This window comes from Petaurus breviceps, unplaced genomic scaffold (genome assembly GCF_028583685.1).
Source record: "Petaurus breviceps papuanus isolate PSGF00001 unplaced genomic scaffold, PetGlider_PUasm1.0 177, whole genome shotgun sequence".
NCBI classification, from domain to species: domain Eukaryota; kingdom Metazoa; phylum Chordata; class Mammalia; order Diprotodontia; family Petauridae; genus Petaurus; species Petaurus breviceps.
In genome coordinates, this window is record NW_027185776.1 from 995,588 (window position 1) to 1,018,866 (window position 23,279).

The 23,279-nt window shown below is 38.0% G+C and overlaps 1 protein-coding gene across 6 annotated transcripts in view; it reads left to right on the forward strand.

Moving 5' to 3' along the window:
• The window catches only part of TDP1 (tyrosyl-DNA phosphodiesterase 1), a 160,912-nt gene that overhangs the window by 44,471 nt on the left and 93,162 nt on the right, over positions 1–23,279 (forward strand). For all 6 annotated transcript variants that reach the window (XM_069085970.1, XM_069085974.1, XM_069085969.1 and 3 more), the window contains exons 8-12: positions 9,242–9,412; positions 10,897–10,975; positions 16,071–16,256; positions 20,136–20,184; positions 22,793–22,859. In XM_069085970.1, the coding sequence (XP_068942071.1) occupies positions 9,242–9,412; positions 10,897–10,975; positions 16,071–16,256; positions 20,136–20,184; positions 22,793–22,859 (552 nt within the window). The remainder of the gene's footprint in view (positions 1–9,241; positions 9,413–10,896; positions 10,976–16,070; positions 16,257–20,135; positions 20,185–22,792; positions 22,860–23,279) is intronic.

A 23,279-nucleotide genomic window follows, 5' to 3' on the forward strand; every position in this document is an offset into this window, starting at 1 on the left:
GTCTTTCCAATAGTTCTTTGGGGTGGGAATTGTAACTGTTATTATCCCCATGTTACAGATGAGGAGACTGAGACCTTAAAAGATGAAATGATTTTCCCGTGGCTGTTTATGGCTTGTCAATGGTCAAGACAAAAAAGAATCTGAGCTCCTTTTTGTCCTTTAAAAAAATCAACTAAAATGAGCACCTCCATACAGACGGGAGAATATGAAACTTTGAATCTCTGTTATATACACTTGCTTTAATAAAAAAAAGGTATAAATTCAACATATATCTTTCAAAGCTGTCCTTCAGTCAGTCAGCATTTTTAAAGTAGCTGCTGTATGCCAGGCATTGTCCTAAGCTCTGAGGATATAAAAAGAGGCAAAAGACCATCCTTATGCTCAAGGAGCTTACAAATTTTTTTTTTAAAGCAATTGGGGTTAAGTAACTTGCTCAAGGTTACACGGCCAGTTATTTCTGGGTGTGGTGCTGAGTATCTGAGCCTGGATTTGATCCCTAGGTCATCCCGACACTGGAGCCGGTGCTCTTACTCGCTGAGCCACCTGGCTGCCCCAGGAGCTTACAATTTAAAGGAAGAGACAACATACAGGCTATACAAAGCAAGCTATGTACAGGATGACTAGGAAGTACTTAAGAGGGGGAAGACACCAGAATTTAGAGGAGGTGGAGGTCTCTAGTAAATGAAAGGATTTTAGCTGGAACTTGAAGCAGGGGAGGTCCATAGGCAAAGTGGATGAGGGAGCATATTCCAGGCATTTAACAAGCAGGCTTCGATGATGTTTTCTTTCTTGGGGAGGAGGAACAGCCCCATCCCCACGTCCTTTCTCTCCTTACCCTACGGAATGAAGAAAAAGAAAAAACCCTTGCAGTGTATGCATAGTCAAGCAAAGCAAATTTCCACATTAATCATGCCAGAAATGTACATTTTATTCCTCCTTTTAAGTCTGTCTACTCTAAATGATGAATAACAGGTGGTGAACTGTAGCTTAGTGTCATTTGCTTGTTAAATGCAGTTTCTTACCATTTAGTAGTGAATGGATTCTGTAAGTCACAGCAGCACTGTGAGAAAGGTAGAATGTAGGTACTGTTAGCCTCATTTTACAGGTAGGGGGATCTAAGGCTCTGGGAAACTAAATGATTTTCCCATGTTTTCAGTTAGTGTCATTTAAAAGAAAATTTTTTTTCAGTTCATAGGCTTTTATTTTCTCTTATCTCCTTCCTCTACTTTCCCCCATCTCCCTATTCCCAACATTGGAAAAGAAAGAAAAGTAAAACCCTTGTAACAAATACTCACAATCAGGTAATACAAATTCCTTCGTTCACTTTGTTTATCTCATTCTGCCCCCTGAGTCCACAACCCTTCTTTCAGGAGATGAGTAAGATTTTTAATTGCTGATCTCCTGGGATCATGGCTGGTTGTCCTTTTCTCAGAGCTGCTGTTACACCAATTGCTTGCTTCACTCTGTATCAGTTCAGACAAGTCCTCCCAGGTTTTTGTCTTGTTTTTTCATTTCTTGTGGAACAACAGTATTCCATTACATCTGTCTACCCTACTTGGGCCAGCCATTGCCCAATTGATAGGCACCCCTTGAGTTCTTCCCTTTTTTGCTACTACAAAAAGGAGCTACTATAAATTTTTATATATATATATTAGGTTCATTTTTTTGTTTCTTTCTTCTCTTTGGAGTATGTACCTATCCAGCAGTGGGATCACTAAGTCAGAAGGTAGACATTGTTTAACAACTTTTGGGGCAGAATTCAAAATTGCTTTCTAGATCGACTGGAGCACAGTTAATGAGTGTCAGCTAGGATTTGTTACAAATTCTGTTGACCATAAGTTTGATGTTTTTTTCCCACAGTACGTTGGCTCAGCGTAACTCATCACTACTACTGGAAAAAAAAGATGAGTATATACAGTTGAATGACGGTGGACCAGCATCCTCTCCTTTACCGATAGAGAACAGCACTGTTTCTAAGATTCAGTGAATTCTGCAGAATTAAATGTCAGGCTGTATAAGTTTTTGCATTTTCAGTGCTTACACTATCAAGCAGAGAGTATATTTAACTTGGCTTAGTGTATATCAGAATTGTGTGATAGGTTGCTCAAATGTTGTCACAATTTTAGCACATTGTGATAATAATAGTTTTTATAACATGTACTAAGCTCTTTCATCCTGAGCTAGCCTAGACTTTTGATTTTGCATTGCTGCTATTGATGGCAGGAATTATGTCTAAGATTTTTGATCCAGGCCTATGCCATATTAGTCCTATCATCAGTCATACTCTTAAAAATGGGAGATAGTGTGGCATAGTGGCTAGAGAACTGACCCCAGAGCTCGGAGGACTTGGGTTTAAGACCAGCCTCAGCCACATAGTGATCTTGGGCAACACACTTAACCTCTCAATATTCTAGGCAACTCTCTAAAACTGTAAATTGCAGAGGAGGGCCTGACCTTCATTGGAAGGGGGAGTTTTCTCATCCAGAGGGTCTTTATATCATTGAAATAACAGATATTGGTCCCATCCCTATTCTTACCCTAAAGTGAGATCACTTAAGAAAAATAGATAATAGTAAGTTTGCATTAAAAATGTCAACATTCATAGGTCAATTCATGTTTTTCTTCCTGCTTGATTTTGGGGGGAAGTACAAACTACATTTTGCATATGATATGTATGCATATGCATATGACCAATATGATTGTGAACAGGCACAAATACAGAATGTCCCAGCAAATCCCTCTGACGCTTTCTACTAACTACAGAACCTGTCTTTGCCATCTACCACAAAGTGTCCTTTTTTCATCATTGATTTTAAAAGTGAGAGTATTCAAGTTGTGGGTACTATGAGGAACATTTAACAGTGTTTTATGTTCCTCTGGGATAAAAGGAATTGTTAAAATGAAAAATGCTTTTGTTTTTTATTTATTCCTGAATTAAGTATTGGGAAGACTGAAGTCAAAGCATCAGCGTAGTGTCATTAAATGTGATTTATAGTAACTCATTTCAAACATTAGAAGCTACAGAGTATAAACATTCGGACCAATGCAGTAAACATGAAAAATGAACTCATTTTGCAGGGAGAACTGCAGCTGGAAGGCCAAGGTGTAATGCAGGAAGCCAGCTGTGATTTGTTTCTTAATTTTTTTTCCATGCTGATGCCTTGGTGAATAGTGCCACTTAGATTTCAGTTAGGGGCATTGACGTAAATGTGACCAGAACATAGTTTTACCTAAAGAACAAAGCCAGAAAAAGATGGAGTTGGCGGAAAGGAGGGAGATAGAAAGAAAGACATAATATGATAAACCCTTGGGTCCCATTGGTACAAGAGGTAGGGAATGAATATTTGGGAAGTCTCATTTTCATAGGATGTTGGAACTGTAAGTCACATTAAAAATCATCTAGTCTAACCCCCTTACCCCATGCACTCTTACAGTCATAAAATGTTATTATAACAAATACAATCTATAACAATAAAATGTGTAATATATTTCATAGTACGTATAATATGCCATATAGTTAACTGTCCCCAGTGATAACATTAGAGAGAATAAAATGCTTTGCTGAGATCTGAGTATACTCTTTGTATGATATTGTCGTGATCTATAAACAAGTGGCCTAAATTATAAGATTATTACAAGTAATATAAACAGAATAGGACATTTGCCTTTCTCTTCTGAATCCCCTACCTTCCGTTAGCAATGGTAATAAAAATACCACTTGTACTCTTAAGGGCTTTGGTTATTTTGGACCATGACTTCATGTTCTTTAGCAGTGGTAAGGAGGGAGTGCATTCCAGGCATGGGAAGCAGCATGATCAAAGGTGGAGGATTTGAATGTGTTGTTGTAGCTTGAAGAGGTGGTGTTGCAGTGACATAAAAGTAAACTGGATTTAAGTGAGGGGAGGCTGGACAAAGTCACCAGCCTCACTTTCTCCTCTGGAACCATCTTGGTCCAGAATGTCTTGTATGAGGAATAGCAACATAGAGTCTTAAAGGGAGCAGTAAAAGGGACAAAAAGCCTGGAAAACTAGATGGAAGCTAATTATGAGAAGGTATAAATACCTCATGAAGGAATTTGTATTTGAGTCTAGAACCAACTGGGAAACCCTAAGTTTTCTGTACAGGGGAGTGACATGGTTGGACCTGTGCCTAGCTGGCTTTATAGAGAAAAGGTTGAAGAGGGGAGGCCATTTAGGAGACTATTGAAATAGTCAACTGAAGGCTTGAACTTGAATTAGGACATATGAGAGGGCAAATGGATTTTGGAGCTGTGGAGGAAAATTGATTAGACTTGGTAGTGGTTGGAGGATGAAGGAAGGGATGAATATGGGTAGTGAAGGGTGGGAGGTGGCTCCATTGTTGTGAATTTAAGTGACTGGAAGAATGCTGGAGCCCTTGACAAATGCAGGGAATGTATAGGGTTGTCCCTATATCAAGGAATACATCATTTGCAGTTACAAAAACCTTGCCTTTTTAGCCATTAGCAGTTTCCTTTTTTGGTGTACCTGCGTAGGTATGGCAGTTTTAAATGTTCTGGAATTTGGAAACCTGAAAATGAATTTACATTCATTGCCAATCACAGTTTGTTTCCGACAGACAGTGACTAATGTTAGATATGAATGTGGCGTCTAACAATAGGTACTGTCTATCTTGAAATATAAGCTGTTGCATAGTTTCCCATGCTCTTTTATTTTCCTTAATCTTTTTATTCATTCTTTTAATCAATATTTATTGTCTGTAGCATGCAGTGTTCTGTGATAGGCACTGAAGAGGATACAAAAGTAAATAAGACATTATCCCCATTCTCAAAGAACTTTAACCCAGTATTAGTAGCTTATGGTTGTTCCTCTAGGGGCAGCTAGGTGGCACAGTGGATAGAAAGCCAGGTCTGAAGTCAGGAAGACTCCTCTTCAGCATTCAAATCTGGCCTTAGACACTTACTTAATAGCTGTGTGACCATGGGCAAGTCACTTAACCCTGTTTGCCTCAGTTTCCTCATCTGTAAAATGAACTGAAGGAGGAAATGGCAAACCACTCCTGGATCTCTGCCAAGACAGCCCCAAATGGGGTAATGAAGCATTGGACATGACCGAAATGACCAAACAGCAACAGAGCATTTCCCTTATTTCTTACCTACCTTTTACAGCTGAACTTGTTAAAAAAGAAGAAATCCTTGTTATAAAAAGAAGAAATCCTTTTACATTCACTGCCTACAGTTCTTCACTACCCACTCTCTTCTTACCTCCTTGCAAACTTCCTTCCTACCCCACCCCTATAATGAACCCGCTCTCTCAAAGGATGCCAGTTATCTCTTCATTATTAAGCCTAAATGGCCTTTTCTCTCTCCTCCTTCTCCTTAAGTTTTTTACTCATTCTTTCCCTCTTAGATACTCTTTCTCTCTTGGCTTCCTAGATGTCTTCCTAACGTGTCTCCTTGTTCTCCACTTATACATCAGATTGTACTCTCTCGGTCTCCTAGGTTGGATCTTTATCCCTCCCCTTTCCCCTAAATGTGGGTACCCCTCAAAACTCTTTCCTCAAATTTCATTTTACTTTCTTTGTCCTCTGGTGATTTTATCTACTCCTGTGTTCCGTTATCAGCTCTACTCAATGATTTTCAAATCTGTATGTTTAGCCCTAATCTTTTTCTTGAAACCAGTCCTGTACTCTACCTAGTTTTCTTCTGGAACCTCAAAAATCAGCATGTCTAAGAGGGAGTTCAACCTTCCTAAACCTTCCCATTTTTCAGTCTTCTCATCTTCTATTTGATCTTTCCAGACACTCAGACTTGTATCTTTGACTCCCAGTGATGGATGGGCCAAGTTTTGTCAAATTCTATCTCCACAACACCTCTCATATCTGTCCCCTTCTCTTCATTCATACTGCCACTAGGTCAGTTCAGGCCCCCTTCACCTCTCACCTACCCTATTGCAACTGTCTCCTAATTGGTTTCCCTGGCACCTCTCTTTGTCCTCTCTAATCCTTGCTTTGCTCAGCTGTCAAAGTCATCTTCCTGAGACCCATTTCTGACCATGCTACTCCCACCTCAGAGACTTTCAGTGGTTCCTTATTGCCAATAGGGTGAAATGTAAGCTTCTCTGCCTGACATTTAGGACTGCCACAGTCTGTTTCTGGTTGATCTCTCCAGCCTGATTTCATATGACTTTCCGTTAATCCCCCAGGGTTCAGTTTTGACTGTCCTGTTTGCTGCTCCACAAACCTGACATGCCAATTCTTCCTTCCATTCTTTTGTTCAGGCTTTTCTCCCATGCCTGAAAATGCTTCCTCTTCTGAGTTCTGCCTTTGAGAACTCTTATCTTCCCACCAGGTTCAACTCAGGCATTGAGACTTTATGAACCCTTCCCTGATTCCCCTTCCTCCGTAGGTACTAGAGCGTTCCAACTCTTCCTAGAGCTGTTGGTCTGATTTCTGTTTTGTTCCTTTCCCAACCATGTTTCACACTTCTCTGTATTCATGTAGCATCCCTGTAGTGGAATATTAGCTCCTTGACCAAATACATGATTCATTTTAGTCCTTGTAGTCCAAAAGCCTCTGCAATGGTGTAATGATTACTCACTGAATCGAATAGTAGTCAGGGTAAGGCATTTATGGAGATAAATGTAAGACAAATTGAAACATGACAGCCCAGAATGCCAAGAGAGTTTATGAAATTACCTTTTCTCGTGCCATAACCTGAATACACATTTTCCTGCCTATTCTTTCTTCCTAGGACATTGCCATTTTCCTGTGATAACATAGTTTTGAAAGGATCATATTTTCTAATGATGGGTTAATATGGAGTTCTGAACTTGGCGATGGGAAGAAATGAGCCCAGATTCTAATCTCAGACACTTTTTTATCTGTGAAACCCATGGCAAGTCACTTGACCTCTATGAACCTCATCTGTAAAATGGGGATGAATAATAACAGCTATCATTTATATAATACTTTTGGAAGGCAAGGCAGTTGGGGTTAAATGAATTGCCCAAGGTCACATAGCTAGTAAATGTTACGTGTCTGAGGCCGGATTTGAACTCAGGTCCTCCTGACTCCAGGGCCAGTGCTCTATTCGCTGTACCACCTAGCCACTCCCATTTATATAATACTTACCATGTTCCCGGCACTGCGCTAAGCACTTTATAATTTGATCCTCACAACAACTCCTTGAAGTAGGTGCTATTATTATTTTCATGTTACAAATGAGGAAAGAGGCAGAGGTTAATTAATAATAGTTAATGTTTGTATAGCCAGCCACTGTACAGCCCTCAGAGCTAGGCGCTATTGTTATCCCCATTTTACAGATGAGGAAACTGAGTCTGAGAGAGGTTAAGTGACTTGCCCAAGATAACACAGTAAGGTTCTAGGTCTTCCGGACTCCAGGCCTGGAGCTCTAGCCACTGCACCACTCAGTTGTCCCTTAATAACTAATAACTCCCACTTCCTGGCATTGTTATGAGGATTCAATGATAGAACATCTATTAAACACCTTATAAACCTTAAAGTTTTATAAATGCTTGTTGTTATTTTTGCTGTTTTGTCTTTGGGTGTACTGATTATGCAACAAGATTTGAGTCTCTTGGAAAAGAGAAAGACAAGGAGGCAAATTGTAGAACTTGTAGAACTCACATAAATATTAACTTTTTGTTGGAACCTCAGTTTTATTTAATGAAAATCTGAAATAGACAATTAACAGTCTACTTTTGGTATCCTTTATGTTGTTTGTAATTAAAGAGAAAGAAATTTATGGAGTTACAGAGTAATTCTTTATGTGGAAGATGATGCCATGCTACTAGCCTCTTATAGAAGACCTGCCCTGGAGAAATCCATCTTTCCACATCCCCAGGATAGTTTTTCACACTCATAAAAATAGGGCAAATGTATTTGATGTATAGGAAATTGTAGCAAAAACCTACCATGTTTTCCCAGGTGCATACTTAGAAGTACTTAATGGCAGACTCATAACTTGTGGCTTATTGGATCAGACACCTCTGACTCTCTTGGAATTGTTTTCTTCAAATCATGACTCATCTGAACTGTGTATTAGAGATTGTTTTTTAGGGCATTTTAGATACAAAGAGACCGAATATAATTTTTATGCTTTGAAAGAATAATCACAATATTTGCACAATGGAGAGCCATTTTCTTGAATTATACATTTTTCTTCCCCATTGATGCTTCAAGTCACTGGATTCCTCCTAATCTCTCTCTTGTACATAAGGATATTTGAAGGCTGTAACTTGAGAAGTAGTTAGTTGTTAATGCAGGTGTAGAGAGGTGTCTGTGGTGACACATTACCTCCTCTATCCATGGAAGGAATGTCAGATTGGGAGTGAAGGGACCTGTGTTCTAGCCCTGTCTCTCCCACTCTCTGTGAGTCTAGGCTAGTCCTTCCCAAGCCTTACCTTAAGGTTGTTGAGACAGGGAAGACAAGGTTCCATCTAGCTCTGATCTGATTATATAACACTTTAAGCTTTGAAAAGCATTTTACATATGTGATCCCATGTGATTCTTACAATACCCCCATGAGGTAAGTGCTTCAGGTATTACTATTCTCTTCCTGTATCTTGCCATTGAACCCAGATGGCTCTGGAGGAGGAAGTGAAGCTGGTGACTTTGCACAGCCCTCCCTCAATTAAATCCAATTCACATGAAAGTCATGGCATCATCTTACTGGTATCATGGTCCTTTTCGAGAATGAAGGACAAACAACGTCAACAGTCTTCATGGTATGGATGAAGAAGCTAGTACTAGACTTACTACGGCTAGTTAATGCCAGGGATACCATTTGCATCCCAGGTCTTCCTAACTCCAGGTCTAGCACTTTCCATGCTATACCATGATCTTAGCGTTGAGAACCTAACAGTTTATGGACCACTCTTCTGATTCATCCTTCTGGCTGCTAGTTTATCCTTTTACAGCCATTCTAGAAAGATGAAAATCTAGCTTATCTAAGCCAACTAGAAAAGAACCACAAACAGTCTCCCTTAGTAATTTATTCCAGGGTTTAGGGTGGGAGGATACTTGGTTGTTCTCCTGGATGTAACAATCATTTGCATCCTTAAAAAGAATTAACTCACCCCTTCCCCAGAATAAATGCATGATAAGTAAAATAACCTAACACAACATCCCAGTTTATGTTTTCTCAATGGTTTTCTCTCACTCCCTCCCTCCCTCTCTCCCTCCCTGTCTGCTTCCCCGCCTCCCTCTCTCTCTTTCTCTTTCTCTCTTTCACTTCTTGTAGAATATGGCTCAGCCCTTTATATCCACGACTACCATGTGGAACACCCAGTAATCATGGTGAATCATCAACAAACTTCAAATCTGACCTGATAAGTTACTTAATGGCTTACAATGCTCCTCCTCTCAAAGAATGGACCGATACCATCCAAGAGCATGATCTTTCTGAAACAAGGTAGGTTTTTTTCAATGTGGTAGTTTATTAAATGCCCTACTGTGTGCTAAGCACATGCTAGGTGCTGAGAAACATAGGGGCAAAAATGAAAACAGCCTTTGCTTTCAAGGAACTTAAATTCTCCTAAAAGAAATAATATTTCCATAGGTAGAAAAATGCAAAGTAAATATAAAATAATTATTGAGAGTGAGGAGGCAGTCGCATCAATACAAATGATTAATGGGTGCTGGAGTTGGGGGTAAGAAGAGATCTGACAGTAGTAATTGTTTCTCTGAAATCATGTGGAACAGGGGTTTTAAAACCCAGGGAACAGAAATAAATGTCTATAAACTTGAATGAGGAAAAAAATTACATCATTACTTCATTATAACTGATTTCCTTTGTAATCTTCTGTATCTTATTGCATTTAAAACCATTTTTCTGAGAAAGGGGCTGTAGCTGCCAAAAGGGCCTGTTCCACCTTCTCTGATTGAAGGACAACAAAAATTCTTAAGAACTGGCATAAGGTCTTTCCTGTTTATATGTTGAGGAATGATGGTGTGATATTTATATGAATATGTTTGTTCTTTTTTTCTCTATCCTTTTTTCAAAATGTGCCCCAATTTGCCTTTTCCTCATGTTTTTACAGCTTTACAATGGGAAAAATGAAATCTCTTGCCCCTCTTCTTCATGAGGACACAGAAATGAAACGTCCAAACCCTATAGGACTTGAATCCTGCTTCTCTTGTGGGCATACTGCATTTTGCCTTGCCTTATAATTATATATTTTTGTCTTATGTCCCATGATAGATTTCTTGCTCCTTCAGGGCAGAGAAAGTCTCTCATTCATCTTTGTGCCTTCACGATACCTTGTCTGTAGAAAGTTATCAGTGAATATTTATTGAATGAATGAAGAGGATAAAGCAGAAAATGAGTACTTAAATTTCATGGGGCAAACTGATGGGCAGGAAAGAGGCAGAAGAGGAAAGTGTAAAATATGATTTCCCCCCTATATTGCAAATGCAAACTCCCTGTATGCAGCAGCTGTGTCCTTAGTCCTTTAAAAAAATTTCCCATGGTGCCTGGCACCTTGTAGATGCTCAGTAAATATTTGTTGAATATGAGTTGTTTTTAATGTTTTAAAATTCTGAACTTAAAAAAAATACCAGACAAAATGCCTGTTTCCTCCATGTGCCTTGCAGAGCCAGGGAGGGGATGGTACATGAAACTGAATCTCTGTTATAAAGAACTTGCTTTTCTAAAAGTTTTTTTTTTCTCTGTTTTGTTTTTTGTTTTATTTTTTGACAAAGAACCTTTTATACAATGCCCTGTAAATAGTAGGTGTCCTGTAATTTTTTTCTTCCTGATTAATTGAAAGTACTACCTCTTCCTCAAATGAAATGCTATCTTTGAATAGAAATGATTCCTTCCTTGGAAGCACTGTGTTTCAAGTAAGGTGTGGAAAACTTTTGACTTGCATTCTGTCCGTTTCCTGTGATTTTTAGAGTTTATCTTATTGGGTCCACTCCTGGGCGATTTCAAGGGAATCATAAAGAAGACTGGGGCCATTTTCGTCTCAGGAAGGTAACAGAGCTTTTAATGTTTTTGTTTGTTTGTTTGTTCTTAGATTGTAAACTTGGGAATAGGGGTATACTCCCTAGCTGTGTGCCCTCTCTTTGTGCCTCAGCTTTCTCCTCTATAAAAGAGCATCTTGCTTTCAGTTTGTTGGGAGAATTAAACGAGAAGAGATGTACAGTGCTTTGCAAGCCTTAAAACACTATGTAAATGCAAACTATTATTTCTATAGTTATTAAAAATTGCATTTTGTTAATAACTATGAATTACAATTATAGTTATTTTTTAAAATAATGGTAATGTTTGTCTTGACGTCCCAAGTATCTAGCCTCAGTGTCTGGCATGTAATAGGTGCTTAATAAATAATTTGTTGATTGATTGATTGATTCTTTCTGTTTATGTATGCTCTCCCTCATCTTTTATTTATATATGCAAGCTTTTATAATTTTGTTGAGGATGTCTTTTCAGATGCTTAGCAAATGCATAGTAGGTTTGTAAGAATGCTTGATGACAGATTTTGTTGGCTTCCACCTTTTTATTGTTGACCATTGCTCAGAGTCAGAGCCAGTATTACTTCATGGGATGGAGCTAGGGCACTAATTGATTTAGAGGAAGTTAGGTGGCACAGTAGATTGAGTGCCTTGGAACATCTAAGTTCAAATCTGGTCTCAGATGAGTTATGTGACCTTGTGTAACACTTAACCTGTTAGCCTCAGTTTCCTCCTCTGTAAAATGATCTAGAGAAGGAAGTGACAAAGCATTCCAGTATCTTTGCCAAGAAAATCCCAAATGGGTTCACATAGAGCAATGCTGTTCACTGAACAGCAATACTAATTGATTTAAGAGCAGGTAAAATGAGAGGCTTGAACTAGATGACAGTGAAAAGTCAGTTGTAATTCTTAACTCTTGTGATCTATGATTTTGGATCTGTTCATTTAGAAAAATAGTTATTGATATCATCTGTTTTTATATCACCTATATTTCTCATGTATGCCTTCCCATGTGCATGATCCTCTATAACCAAGAATGGAAAAAGAGTCTGCAAAACTAACATTGCAAGTATGTCTGATATTGCCTATGGTATTCCACACCCATAGTTCTCTACCTCTGCAAAGAAGTGGGGAGAAGTGAGGTGCCTTCTCATACTGCTTCTTTGAAGCTAAACTTGGTTATGAAATTATAATTTCATAGAATTCAGTTTTAATTAATATTCTTTTCAAATTAGTTTCATCATTCTCAGTCAGCAGGAGTTCATTTTTTAAAATGTTATTTATTTTTATCATTCTTTATAATTTTTAAAAGTATTCTTCCATTTAACCCCTCCCACATTCACTAAGATGACAAGGAATTTCATTCATTTGTTTCAGTCGTGTCTGACTCTTGGTGGCTGCATTTGGGGTTTTCTTGGCAAAGATACTACATTAGTTTGTTATTTCCTTCTCCGGCTCATTTTACAGACGAGGAAACTGAGACCCAACAGGGTTCAGTGACTTGCCCAGGTTCACACAGCTATTAAGTGTCTGAAGCAAAATTTGAACTCAGGAAGATGAGTCTTCCTTACTTCAGGCCTGGCACTCTATCCAGTTTGCCACAGTATTAATTATGCATGTGAAATCATGCAAAATATATTTCCATATTAGCCATGTTGGAAAAATAGCAAGAAAAATAAAGAGATAAAATTATACTTCAGTTTGTACTCAGAGTTCGTCTGTTCTCTCTCTGGAGGTGGGTAGAATTTTTCTTCAAGAGTCTTTTTAATTGTCCTGGGTCATTGTCCTCATCAGAGTAGCTGAGTCTTTTTTCACAGTTTATCATCATATAGTGTTGCTCTTACTGTACAGTGTTGTCCTGGTTCTGCTCACTTCATTTTGCATCAGTTCGTATATATAATACATAACATATATATTTTATATAATATAATAAATACCTTTATTATATGCCTACTATTTGCCAGGTGCTGTGCTAAGCACAGTTTCTGGGTTCTACTTCTTTTTTTGCAACAAGTCATATAAATTGCATCTGTCAACTCTTACAGTGCCGTAATACTCCATTGCATTTCATTGTACCCCACTTTATTTATTAATTCCTCAATTGCGGGTACTCTGAAGGCTATATTTCTTAAAGTAAACATCAGTAGGGAAAGGAGTCAGAACTTTCCTTTTCCTTCTGCCCATATCTTCGGCCTCTCCAGAACCTACCTACTCAATCTGTTTCTTTTAGGAATATTATAGCTTCTGGTTAGTTATCATAGTAAGAGAGTTCTTGTTATTAGGACTCTGAAGAAGGAAAAGAGTGTTAATAAAATCTGTTTCTGTGTATTGGAAATGGATTTAATTTAAACAAAGTTAGTCATTAAATTCCCTAAAGGGGATTCCAGTTACAAAAGTTACATTTGCTTCTGATGTGAAAAATCATGGAAAAAGTCAACAAATAGAATTAAGTAGACTTAATCCATTGGAAATGATGATAATAATGGCTGGTTTATAACTACCTCATTAGGGCATAATTTGCAGCCCTTAGTAAATCCTAACATGACTTCTATGTCTTAATAACTATACAAATCTTATCCTTTACCTTTGCTGTGGCTAATGGATATTATGCAAGAATTCCTTGGAGGCCATGGTCGTGGCCTATGTGCCAAGAAAGGTACCTGGTACCATTTTTTAAAAAGCATTAATGCTTTAAAAACCTATTAGGATAATTAATAGGAAGTAGCTAGCCATAATTATCTACTACTACTGCTATTTAATCATAACCCCTTTGTGGCATATGAATAGACTTAGGATTTGAATAGACTGAGGGGGACAGCTACGTGGTGCAGTGGATAGGGTGCCAGACTTGGACTCATCTTCCTGAGTAGGAGTATGGCTTCAGACACTTACTAGCTGTGTGATGCTGGGCAAGTCACTTACCCCTATTTACTTCAATTTTCTCATCTGTAAAAGAAGCAGGAGAAAGAAATGACAAACTACTCCAGTGCCTTTGCCAAGAAAATTACAAATAAGATCACAAAGAGTTGGACCCAACTGAATAACAACAACAAAGACTTAGAATCTAAAAGACCTGAGTTCAAGTCTTGCCTCAGACACTTCCAGTGACCCTGGTCAAGTCACTTCTCCTCTGTCCACCTCACCCACTTGTAAAATGGGGATAAAAATAGCAGTTACCTCACAAGGCTGTTGTGAAACTCAAATGAAATAACATATATAAGGTGCTTTAGAGCTCTGTATAAAGGCTAACTGTTATTATTAATTCTTGCTTAGCCTGGTGCTTCTTACTATGTGTAGCTCTCTGATGACCAGTGAGTACTTAGAAGTATTTGGTTGTTCTTTCCAGCATATCCATCAGTCTCTACCCCCAAGACACTAGTCTAATCCATGTAATAGCATTTGTAGTTGAATTCCTCTTCCTTCACTGCCCTCCTTCACCTCCCAGTCATTTCTGACCTACCTTCCTCCTTTATTATGTGTCCTTGATGAGGGTCATAGAATGTCATGGCTAGAAGTATCCATAGAGGTCTTCCAGCCTAGGCCCCCCCCCACCCCCATTATACAGATAGATGACACCTAGGAAGAGAAAGAAATTTTCTCATTGGCATATAACGAGTAGGGGACATGAGATTTAAGCCTATTTCCTCTGATTCCAATATTAGACACAGCGGTGAACATTTTCTCATGTTTTTTTTTTTTTTAAGCAATTGGGGTTAAAGTAACTTGCTCAAGGCTACACGGCCAGTTATTTCTGGGTGTGGTGCTGAGTATCTGAGCCCAGATTTGATCCAGGTCATTCCAACACTGGAGCCAGTGCTCTTACTCACTGTGCTACCTGGCCGCCCCTCTCATGTTCTTTATGGTGGTATGTGCTAAGTGTGAAATTATTTTACCATTTAATTAGATTTCCCTCAGCTATCTTACTGATGAGAGCATAGTGTAGAGGAAAAGAACACTGAGATAAAATCTCATCTTGCAGGTTGTAAGTCCAGAGTTTGAAGGAACATTACAAGTCATTTCTTTTAGTATTTCCTTTTTACATATGAGGAAACTGAGGCTCATAAAACATCAATGACTGACCTAAGGTAATACAGTGGTAGAGCTGGAATTGGAACTTGGGTTTTGTGGCTCTACTCTTAGTATTCCAAGTATTTCTTTCTCTGTTGTTTCAGGGTGCTGAGTAGGATCCTTACTTTGAAGTCTGATCTTAGTGAATAGACTTACAGGGGTTTTACATATATATATATATATATATATATATATATAACTTATTACCCCTCTCAGTTTTAGGTGCCTTAACTGTGAAGGACAGTAAGGCTGGCACAACCCATGTTCTCAGAAAAGTGTTTTTTTGTAAGCCATGGACTTGTTCCATGCTGTTTTGATTATATCAGAAGCTTAAGTGCAGGTGTGAGAATGTGAAATTTAGACCTAAACCTATTTTAAATATCTGGAGTCAAAAATATTGAAAAAACCTTTCTATTGAGACAATTTAAAATAATTCTATAATTAATGGGTTGGTGGAATTTCTTGGAGAAGTCACCATGCCCTTATTTTTGTCCAATTTGGACTTCTGTCCAATTTGGAATTGATCATTTCCTTTATTATTTTCTGAATTTGACCCTTGTTACAATAAAGAATTTTCAGAGATTAAAAAAAAATAAATTCACTGACTTTATCTCTGAGTATAGTTGAAGCATGATTTTTTTCACTTAATTTGTTTTTCTTTTTTATTTTTTTGAGGTGGGGGAGCAGCATGGCTAATGTGGAAATGCGTTTTGCATGACTTCATATGTATAATTTACATCATATTGCTTGCCTTCTCAATAGGTGAGGGAAGGGACTTGAGAGAAGAAGAGAATTTAGAACTCAATATTTTAGAAAGTGTTAAAAATAAAAATTTATAAAGAACAGCAACCACACTTAAGGAAAAAAAAGCAAACGATCTTATTTTCAAAAAACATTGAAATTCATAAGGTTTTAAGTTTTCTTTTTTCTAAGAATTAGGAATTTCAGATAAGCAGAATGCTCAGTATCTCCCCAAAGATGAATCCAGTTTTTGTCTTGGGCTGTTGGAGCTTATGATGCATAATAACAGTATTTTCCTCCCATAGCTTCTTAAAGAGCATGCCTCATTGGTACCTGAGCAACAGTCTTGGCCTATAGTAGGCCAGTTTTCAAGCATTGGCTCCTTGGGAACTGATGAGTCGAAATGGCTTTGTGCTGAGTTTAAAGACAGCCTGGTGATTCCAGGAAGTCATGGAAAGACTCAAGGACAGCATGATGTCCCTCTCCATTTGGTAGGTATCTTTCTGTTTCCAGTTGATAAATTTTTAAATCTTCAAGGTGGCGAACAAAGAGCACAGGATTTGGCATCAGTGGGGTCATTGTCCTAACTCAGCTGCTTGCTATTGTTGGGCAAAGTTGATTAACCTCTTTGAGACTCAGTTTGCCCATTTGTAAAAGGAAAAGGACCTTTAAGGTCCCTTTTGTCTCAAACTTTTTGATTGTAAGAACAGTTAACAGAGATATTCAGGGATTTGAATGGAGCCTGTAACTTTTCTTCACCATCTAGAGAGAGGCCATAAGATTGAAAGAACCATGGGTGCAAAGGCTGAAGATTTGCTTAGGGTCATGCTTCTGACACTGTGATCTTGGTTGACTCACTTTATGCAGCTAGGTGGTATAGTGATTAAAGCACTGATCCTGGACATAAGAAGACCTGAGTTCAAATCCAGCCTCAGATACTTACTAGCTGTGTAACTCTGGTCAAGTCACTTAACCTTTGTTTACCTCAGTTTCCTAACTGTGAAATGAATATAATAATAGCATCCACCTCCCAGGGTTATTGTGAATAGTAAAACACTTGGCACCTGGTAGATACTTAATAAATGCTTGTTCCCTTCCTCTCCTTCCTCTTTTCTTGTTTGTAAAATGTGCATTATCTACCTCCTTGGGTTGCTGGGGACCTCACTTTTCTCATTTGCAGTATAAAATGGTTGAAGTATATATTCTTTAATATCCTGTTCAGCTTTTAACATTAAAGACTCCAGATGATACACAGTGTGCTTTGTAATTATAAAGTGCTAAATACGTACACATGTGAGCTCCTGGTTTTGATCGTTAGTCCAAGTGGCATTAAGAGTATGCTGGTCAGAGCACTACTATTTTATCACAGACTAGCTCAGTACTTTGACTCAGTTGCAAATTTTTTTTGAGGCATCACAAACAATATTAAATATTTAGAGAGTTATAGGTTAGTAATTAACTTTCCATTTACTTAACATTAATTTAAGGAAATATCAAATCTAAAGTCACGTGGGTGGGGTTTTTTCTCCCCCTTTCTTAGTTCCCTGTAAGCTTGTTACTAACCTTTTGCATTTTTTATAAGATAGGCCTTTATTATTTAAGTAGCATTTTGTAAAGCTTTAAAAGACTAAATATTAACTTTTTATGAAGCTTTCTTTTACATGAAACTAATTGGTTTATGTTATTTGAAATACATGCCTTTAAAAATACAGTTTTTAAATTTTTAAAGTTCAGTTCAATGAAGATTCACTGGGTGTCTATTTAATTATGTGCAGGGGACTGTGCCAGGTTTTATGGCAGCCATAGAATAATAAGAAATGGTCCCTGCCTTCATAAAGTTCACAGTCTAGTTGAAGAATGTACTCAGAGAACTGAAATACAAAATGACTTATGATGAGTAAATAGAACCAAACAGAATGATATGAGAAATCCAAGGAAAGTAGAGTTCTAGTTCTGCTTGGGATGATCAAACAAAAATTACGTGAAAGATGCAGCATTTGAATTTGGTCTTGAAAAGATGATTTCATCCACTCCACTCCAGTGGGCAGAATTATGGGGGCAATGCCTTTCAGGGTTGGGGAACAGAGCGCAGAGAGGGGAAAGAGAATAAGATTTACACAGCGCCTATTATATGTCAGATACTGTGGTAAATGCTGTACAAATATGATGTCCCTGATTTACATTTGAGGAAACAGTTAAGTGACTTGCCCAGGGTGACACAACTAGTAAGTATCTAAAGCCATATTTGAACTCAGGAAGATTAGTTTTCCTGACTCCAGGCCTGGCAGTCTATCCACTGAGCCACCTAGCTACTTCTGTTAGCCAAAAATTTGGTAGTAGACAAGGCTAGAGTTCACTTTAAGGTAATATGGGGGGGGGGTTAGAGAGATATAGTGGGTAGATGTTTGAGATTTTTGAGTGAAAGAATGACATGAACAGAGCTGTTTAGTAAGATTACTCCCCTTATGTACTCTGGGCTCCAGTGACACTGACCTCCTCATTGTTCCACTCCCATCTTCCAGCCATGGGTGTTTTCACTGACTTGTGTCTTGCCCGCAACTCTCTTTCTTTTGCCTTTGCCTCCTGGCTTTCTTCAAGAAGCTCTTAGTGCCTTCCCTCTGAGACTATCCCTGTTCATTCTGTCTGTCTTCTTCGTATGTAGTTATTAATGTGTTGTCTCTGTCATCAAACTCCTTGAGAGCAGGGGCTCTCATTTACTTTTTTTTTTTGTTTGTATCCACAGCACTTAGCATAGTTCCTGACACAACAGACTCTTGGGAGTTACTGGTTGACTCACTGACTGACTGTAGGATGTATTGGAGGGATTGAGACTAAAGACAGGGAATGCCACTGCCCTTTAGGCAAGGTTTCTTGGGAATTAGAATTATTGGTTGTCAGGGGGAATGAAGAGAAGTTGAAACCTGGAGCTACAAATTTAAAATAATTATGATAACCAACTTTCATAGTGTTGCAGTTTAAACCCAGGGATGCCAAAAACTGTTGCGGTGGGGGCTTTGCCCACCCAAAACTGTTGGGGTTTCATGATGTATTGTGGTGGAACCGTCTCAAAGAATTCAGAGTCAGACCACCTCTAATCCAAGTATAGGCATTTTTTGAGATTGATGCCTCTCATGAAGTGGACTAAATTCCAAGAGGAACCCGCAGCTTCAGAGAAACTAAGATGGTATTTTATAGGGTAAAGATGCAATTATATAACAGAAATCATGACTATTAAAATGGCAGGAGGGGTTTGTTAAGGGATTAGGTAATGGAGGAGGGATCCCATCTATGGTTTGGTGGTTAAACATTCTGGTCATGCTGCCCTCTAGTTGGCTAGCTGTTATGGGCCTGTCTGGTCAAGATGGATAGTTAGGAATTATGGTCCTGTCTTGGACTATTGTGATTGGGATTGAATACAAGAACACACCTGTTTCTGTGGGAATGAGTCTAGGGGCAGTGACTAGGTAGAAGCAGTAGCTGGGTTCCCAGCACTTGGACCATCAACAGCACCTGCTGTTTCTGTGGGAATTAAGAGTTCAGGGACACACCTGTTGTTCCAGTGAACAGTGAAGCATATAAGAAGAAGTTAGGACATTGGGGGGGGGGGGCTAGGTAGGTACAGTGGGCCTGCTGTTCAGTAGGGTCAGGCCTATAATGAAGTTAGAATATTGGGGCTGTAGGGGGCTGCTAGGTGGCACAGTGAATAGAGCACTGGCCCTGGAGTCAGAAGGACCTGAGTTCAAATGTGCCTCAGACACTTGACACACTTACTAGCTGTGTGACTTTGGGCAAGTTGCTTAATCCCAGTTGCCCTCCAAAAAGGAAAAAAAGATAATAATATTGGGTCTGGGACAACTTTATTAGGATTTCTTCAATAGAGTGCTTAATGGTTTACAAATCTTTTACATCTCTTATTCTGATTGAGAGTTGAAGAAACTGAGAATGGAAGGAAGTGATTTGTTCACAGTCACGTGAGTAGAATCATGGCCACTGTAGCCAGGATTCTAACCCAGCTCACCTGGCTTCAAATCTGATACTCTTCATTATATCACAGAATTGAAGAGATGAGAGGGATCAGAGAGAAAAGGGGAGTCTTAGGTGATTACTGGATTCCAGCATGGTGGTGGTGTTCATAGCAGTAACGAAGCTTAAGGATAGGAGAAACTAGAACACATTTGTAGGTGACAGGGTAGAGAGGGAGTTTGAAAATGTAAGAAAAGTAGGATATATATATATATATATTATTAAGGCCTTAGAGAAAGTAGAGATTGGGAATCAAGTGCACAAATGGAGGGTTTAGCCCCAGTAAAGGGAGAAGGCCACTTTTCTTCAACTGACACATTCTCAATTTTTTTTCCTTCCTTGTTTAGATTTATCCCACAGTGGAGAATGTCCGGAAAAGTTTGGAAGGATATCCTGGTAAGTCAGCAGTGCTTCATTGGTGGTTGTTTGAATACATGTTATTAATTTTCTGATCTAATTTACAAGAATGACTTCTAATTTAGAACAATTTTAGGGTCTTCAGTGAAGTCAAGGGGGTGGTGGGAGGAAGAGGAGCTCCATGAGAGTGTGATTCTTTTGTGTTCTTTAATCTTCATTAGAGACTTTTCAGAACAGGGAAGAGTTAGCATGGCATACAGTATGTGGGAAAGACAACCTTAGAACCAAGAAAACTTGGATGCAAGCCCCACATTTGACTTGAGCTTACACATAGTGACTGTGTGAGCCTTGGCAAGTACCTTAACCTTTAATTGCTTTAAGACAAATCTCAGAGTCTTTAAGATGCAGAGAATGTGCTGATGTGAATTTTCTTACCTGGAATTTACCTTTTAGAATGAAATCACAGTTCTAGTTTCTATCCCAGTAGCAATTTGATTCCTCATCCATTAACATTTTTGTTTTCTGGAAATAAAAGTCTAGATTTAAGTGATTTCCAAATAAAAGAACAAAATGCCCTTTTCTACACTGACTGAGGACCTATTTCTTAGTTTAATCCATTCTACACACAAAAAAGAAATGAAGGCATTCAGGAGGAGAGTGAAGGGATTACATTTAAAATTATTTCCTTTTTGTCCCTTCCCTCTCCCTGATTGAGAACCTGGATATAGGTAGAGAAATTAAAATGTATTGTGGGTGCTTCCTACTAATGCAGAGTATTAGTAAAACCTTATTAGAGAAGTTTTGTTGATAGTGTTATTTGCTACCTCTGTGATTTCACTGGTCTAGGGAATTTCTGGTTGAGGAAATTCTTTTTTCCCTGCTATCTACCATTCTCTGCAATGTGTAATCTGGTTAAATGACTTGCCTGGGTTGACACAGCTTGTATGATTCAGAGGTGGGAACCCACATCTTGTCAGCTCTCTTTATGCTATTCCTTCCTGCCTCTCAATTTTTATTAACACTTGTTGTTTTTCCTTCATATTAATTTCCAAGTATATCCCTCCCCAATCCATTCATCTCTTTTAACAGTTATTTTTTTAAAAAGGCAAATCAGCAGAGGACAATCTATCATCTCTTAAATTGCATTCATTAAAAATTAATTTTTAATGAAGAATTCTGTATTTTAGATAAAGCTGTTTTTAAAACTAGCACAGATGCTATTAGTGTGTTTAGTTTTGGGTAGCAAAATTACCCTTTAAAAAATCTAGTTCAGAATTTTCTAGCTATAACAAGCTAAGTTTCAAACCTTTTCTTCTCTTTTATGGAGATAACTTAATTAACTCTAAGCTATAATTCCATCTCAAGCTATAACAATATTTGGAGGAGATAGCATTGAGTGGTAGAAAAAAGCATTGGGTTTGGAATTACGAGACTTGCCTTCCTGTCTCTCTTATAGCTATTAAGCTTAGTAGGTATGTTGCTTCATCTCTTATCATGCAAAATTACCCCAGTTAAAAGTTTCCTTAAACGGGTGGCTTTTTTGAGGGATATTCAAAATCTTACTTCCAGGTAATAATATTTTATATTTCTTTAAATGTTTACAGAATTCATGTACACACAGATTCACATGTGCAATACATACATAATGTACATACCACTCATTGATCCTTATGACAGTTTGTGAGTTGTGTATGTAGTTTATGTGTGAATTGGCATGTCTATAAATTCTGAAAACATTTTAAAGAACAACCTAAATGTCAAGTGTTGCTTTTTTCCAGAATTATGATTTTGGACTTCTAGTAAAAAAAAAAATTGCTGGCACATGAAGCTTTTTACTGAGATCATTTGTATAATTATTACAATTTATGAACTCTACATTTAAGAACTTATTTGTTTGGGTCATATTCTGTATGGAGTAATGAAAGGGTTTTTCTTTCCTCTTCTACATTTTATAGGCTATCCTGTAATACAATTTTAGATCTGGTTAGGCATTTGAAGACCATCTAGTCTAGCCCCATTATCAAGATAAGAAAACTGAGCTTCATCAAGAAGTAACTTACCTAGGGTAACTAACTAGTTGGTAGTAAGATAAGAGATAGAATTCTGACTTCTGAACCTGTAATTCAGAACTGTCCAGGAGGCACTTTGTGCTAAACTGTACCATTCTTTAACTCAGAATCATATGACTCACAGTTAGAAATTACCTTGGAGATTTCATTTTATAGATGAGGAGACTGAGGGTTAAAGTAGTTAAACAATTGACCTGAGGCCACATAGGTAGCCACTGAGTTACAAAGTATAACTTCAAACCCAGATCCCCCAAATCCAGTTTCAGTGTAGTGTTCACTATGTCCTGATGCTTCTCAACATTTTAAACCTTTTCATGCCCTCTAGCAAGTCTATGTGCTTAATCTTCTTTTCCAAGAAAAGAAACCTTGTCAATATAGCCCATTGTAGGGCTTGGACAATTCTTTTTCGAAAAAAGATTTTATAAGATTAGAGTAATGAAGATAGTATTTTTTTTATCTACCCACTGGTGGTTTACTGAATTATTTTTTTCAAGGACTCTTCCAGCTGTACCACTATTTTTAAAAAAGATCTTGTAATGCATTTTCTAACTTATTTTGCCTTCTTTTTGTCTTAAAAGCTGGCGGCTCTCTTCCATACAGTTTACAAACTGCAGAAAAACAACTTTGGCTACACTCCTATTTTCAGTAAGTACTAGTTTTATGATGTTTCTCCTTGTTAAACTTGATGACAACAAGTGACATTTAGATAGTCCTCTGAAGTTTGCAAATTGCTTTAAGAACATTATCTGGATTGAGCCTCACTACAACCTTGTGAGATAAGTACTTTTGGTATAATTGCCCCTATTTTAGAGATAAATTGAGTGAGGCTTAGGAAGACAGTGACTTGCCTCATGCCCCCACCACTAGTAAGTGCCATAGACAGGATTTGTACCTACATCTTTCTAATTCCAAATCCATCAATCTCTCTATTATACCACTTTTCAAAAATAGACTATTTAGGCTGCAGGTGTATCGATTTTTTTTCTTTTCTCTATATTTAGCTACTAAAATAATGAAATAAGAGAATTTTAAAAATTTTTGCTAGAGAAAGTCAACTAAGGCACC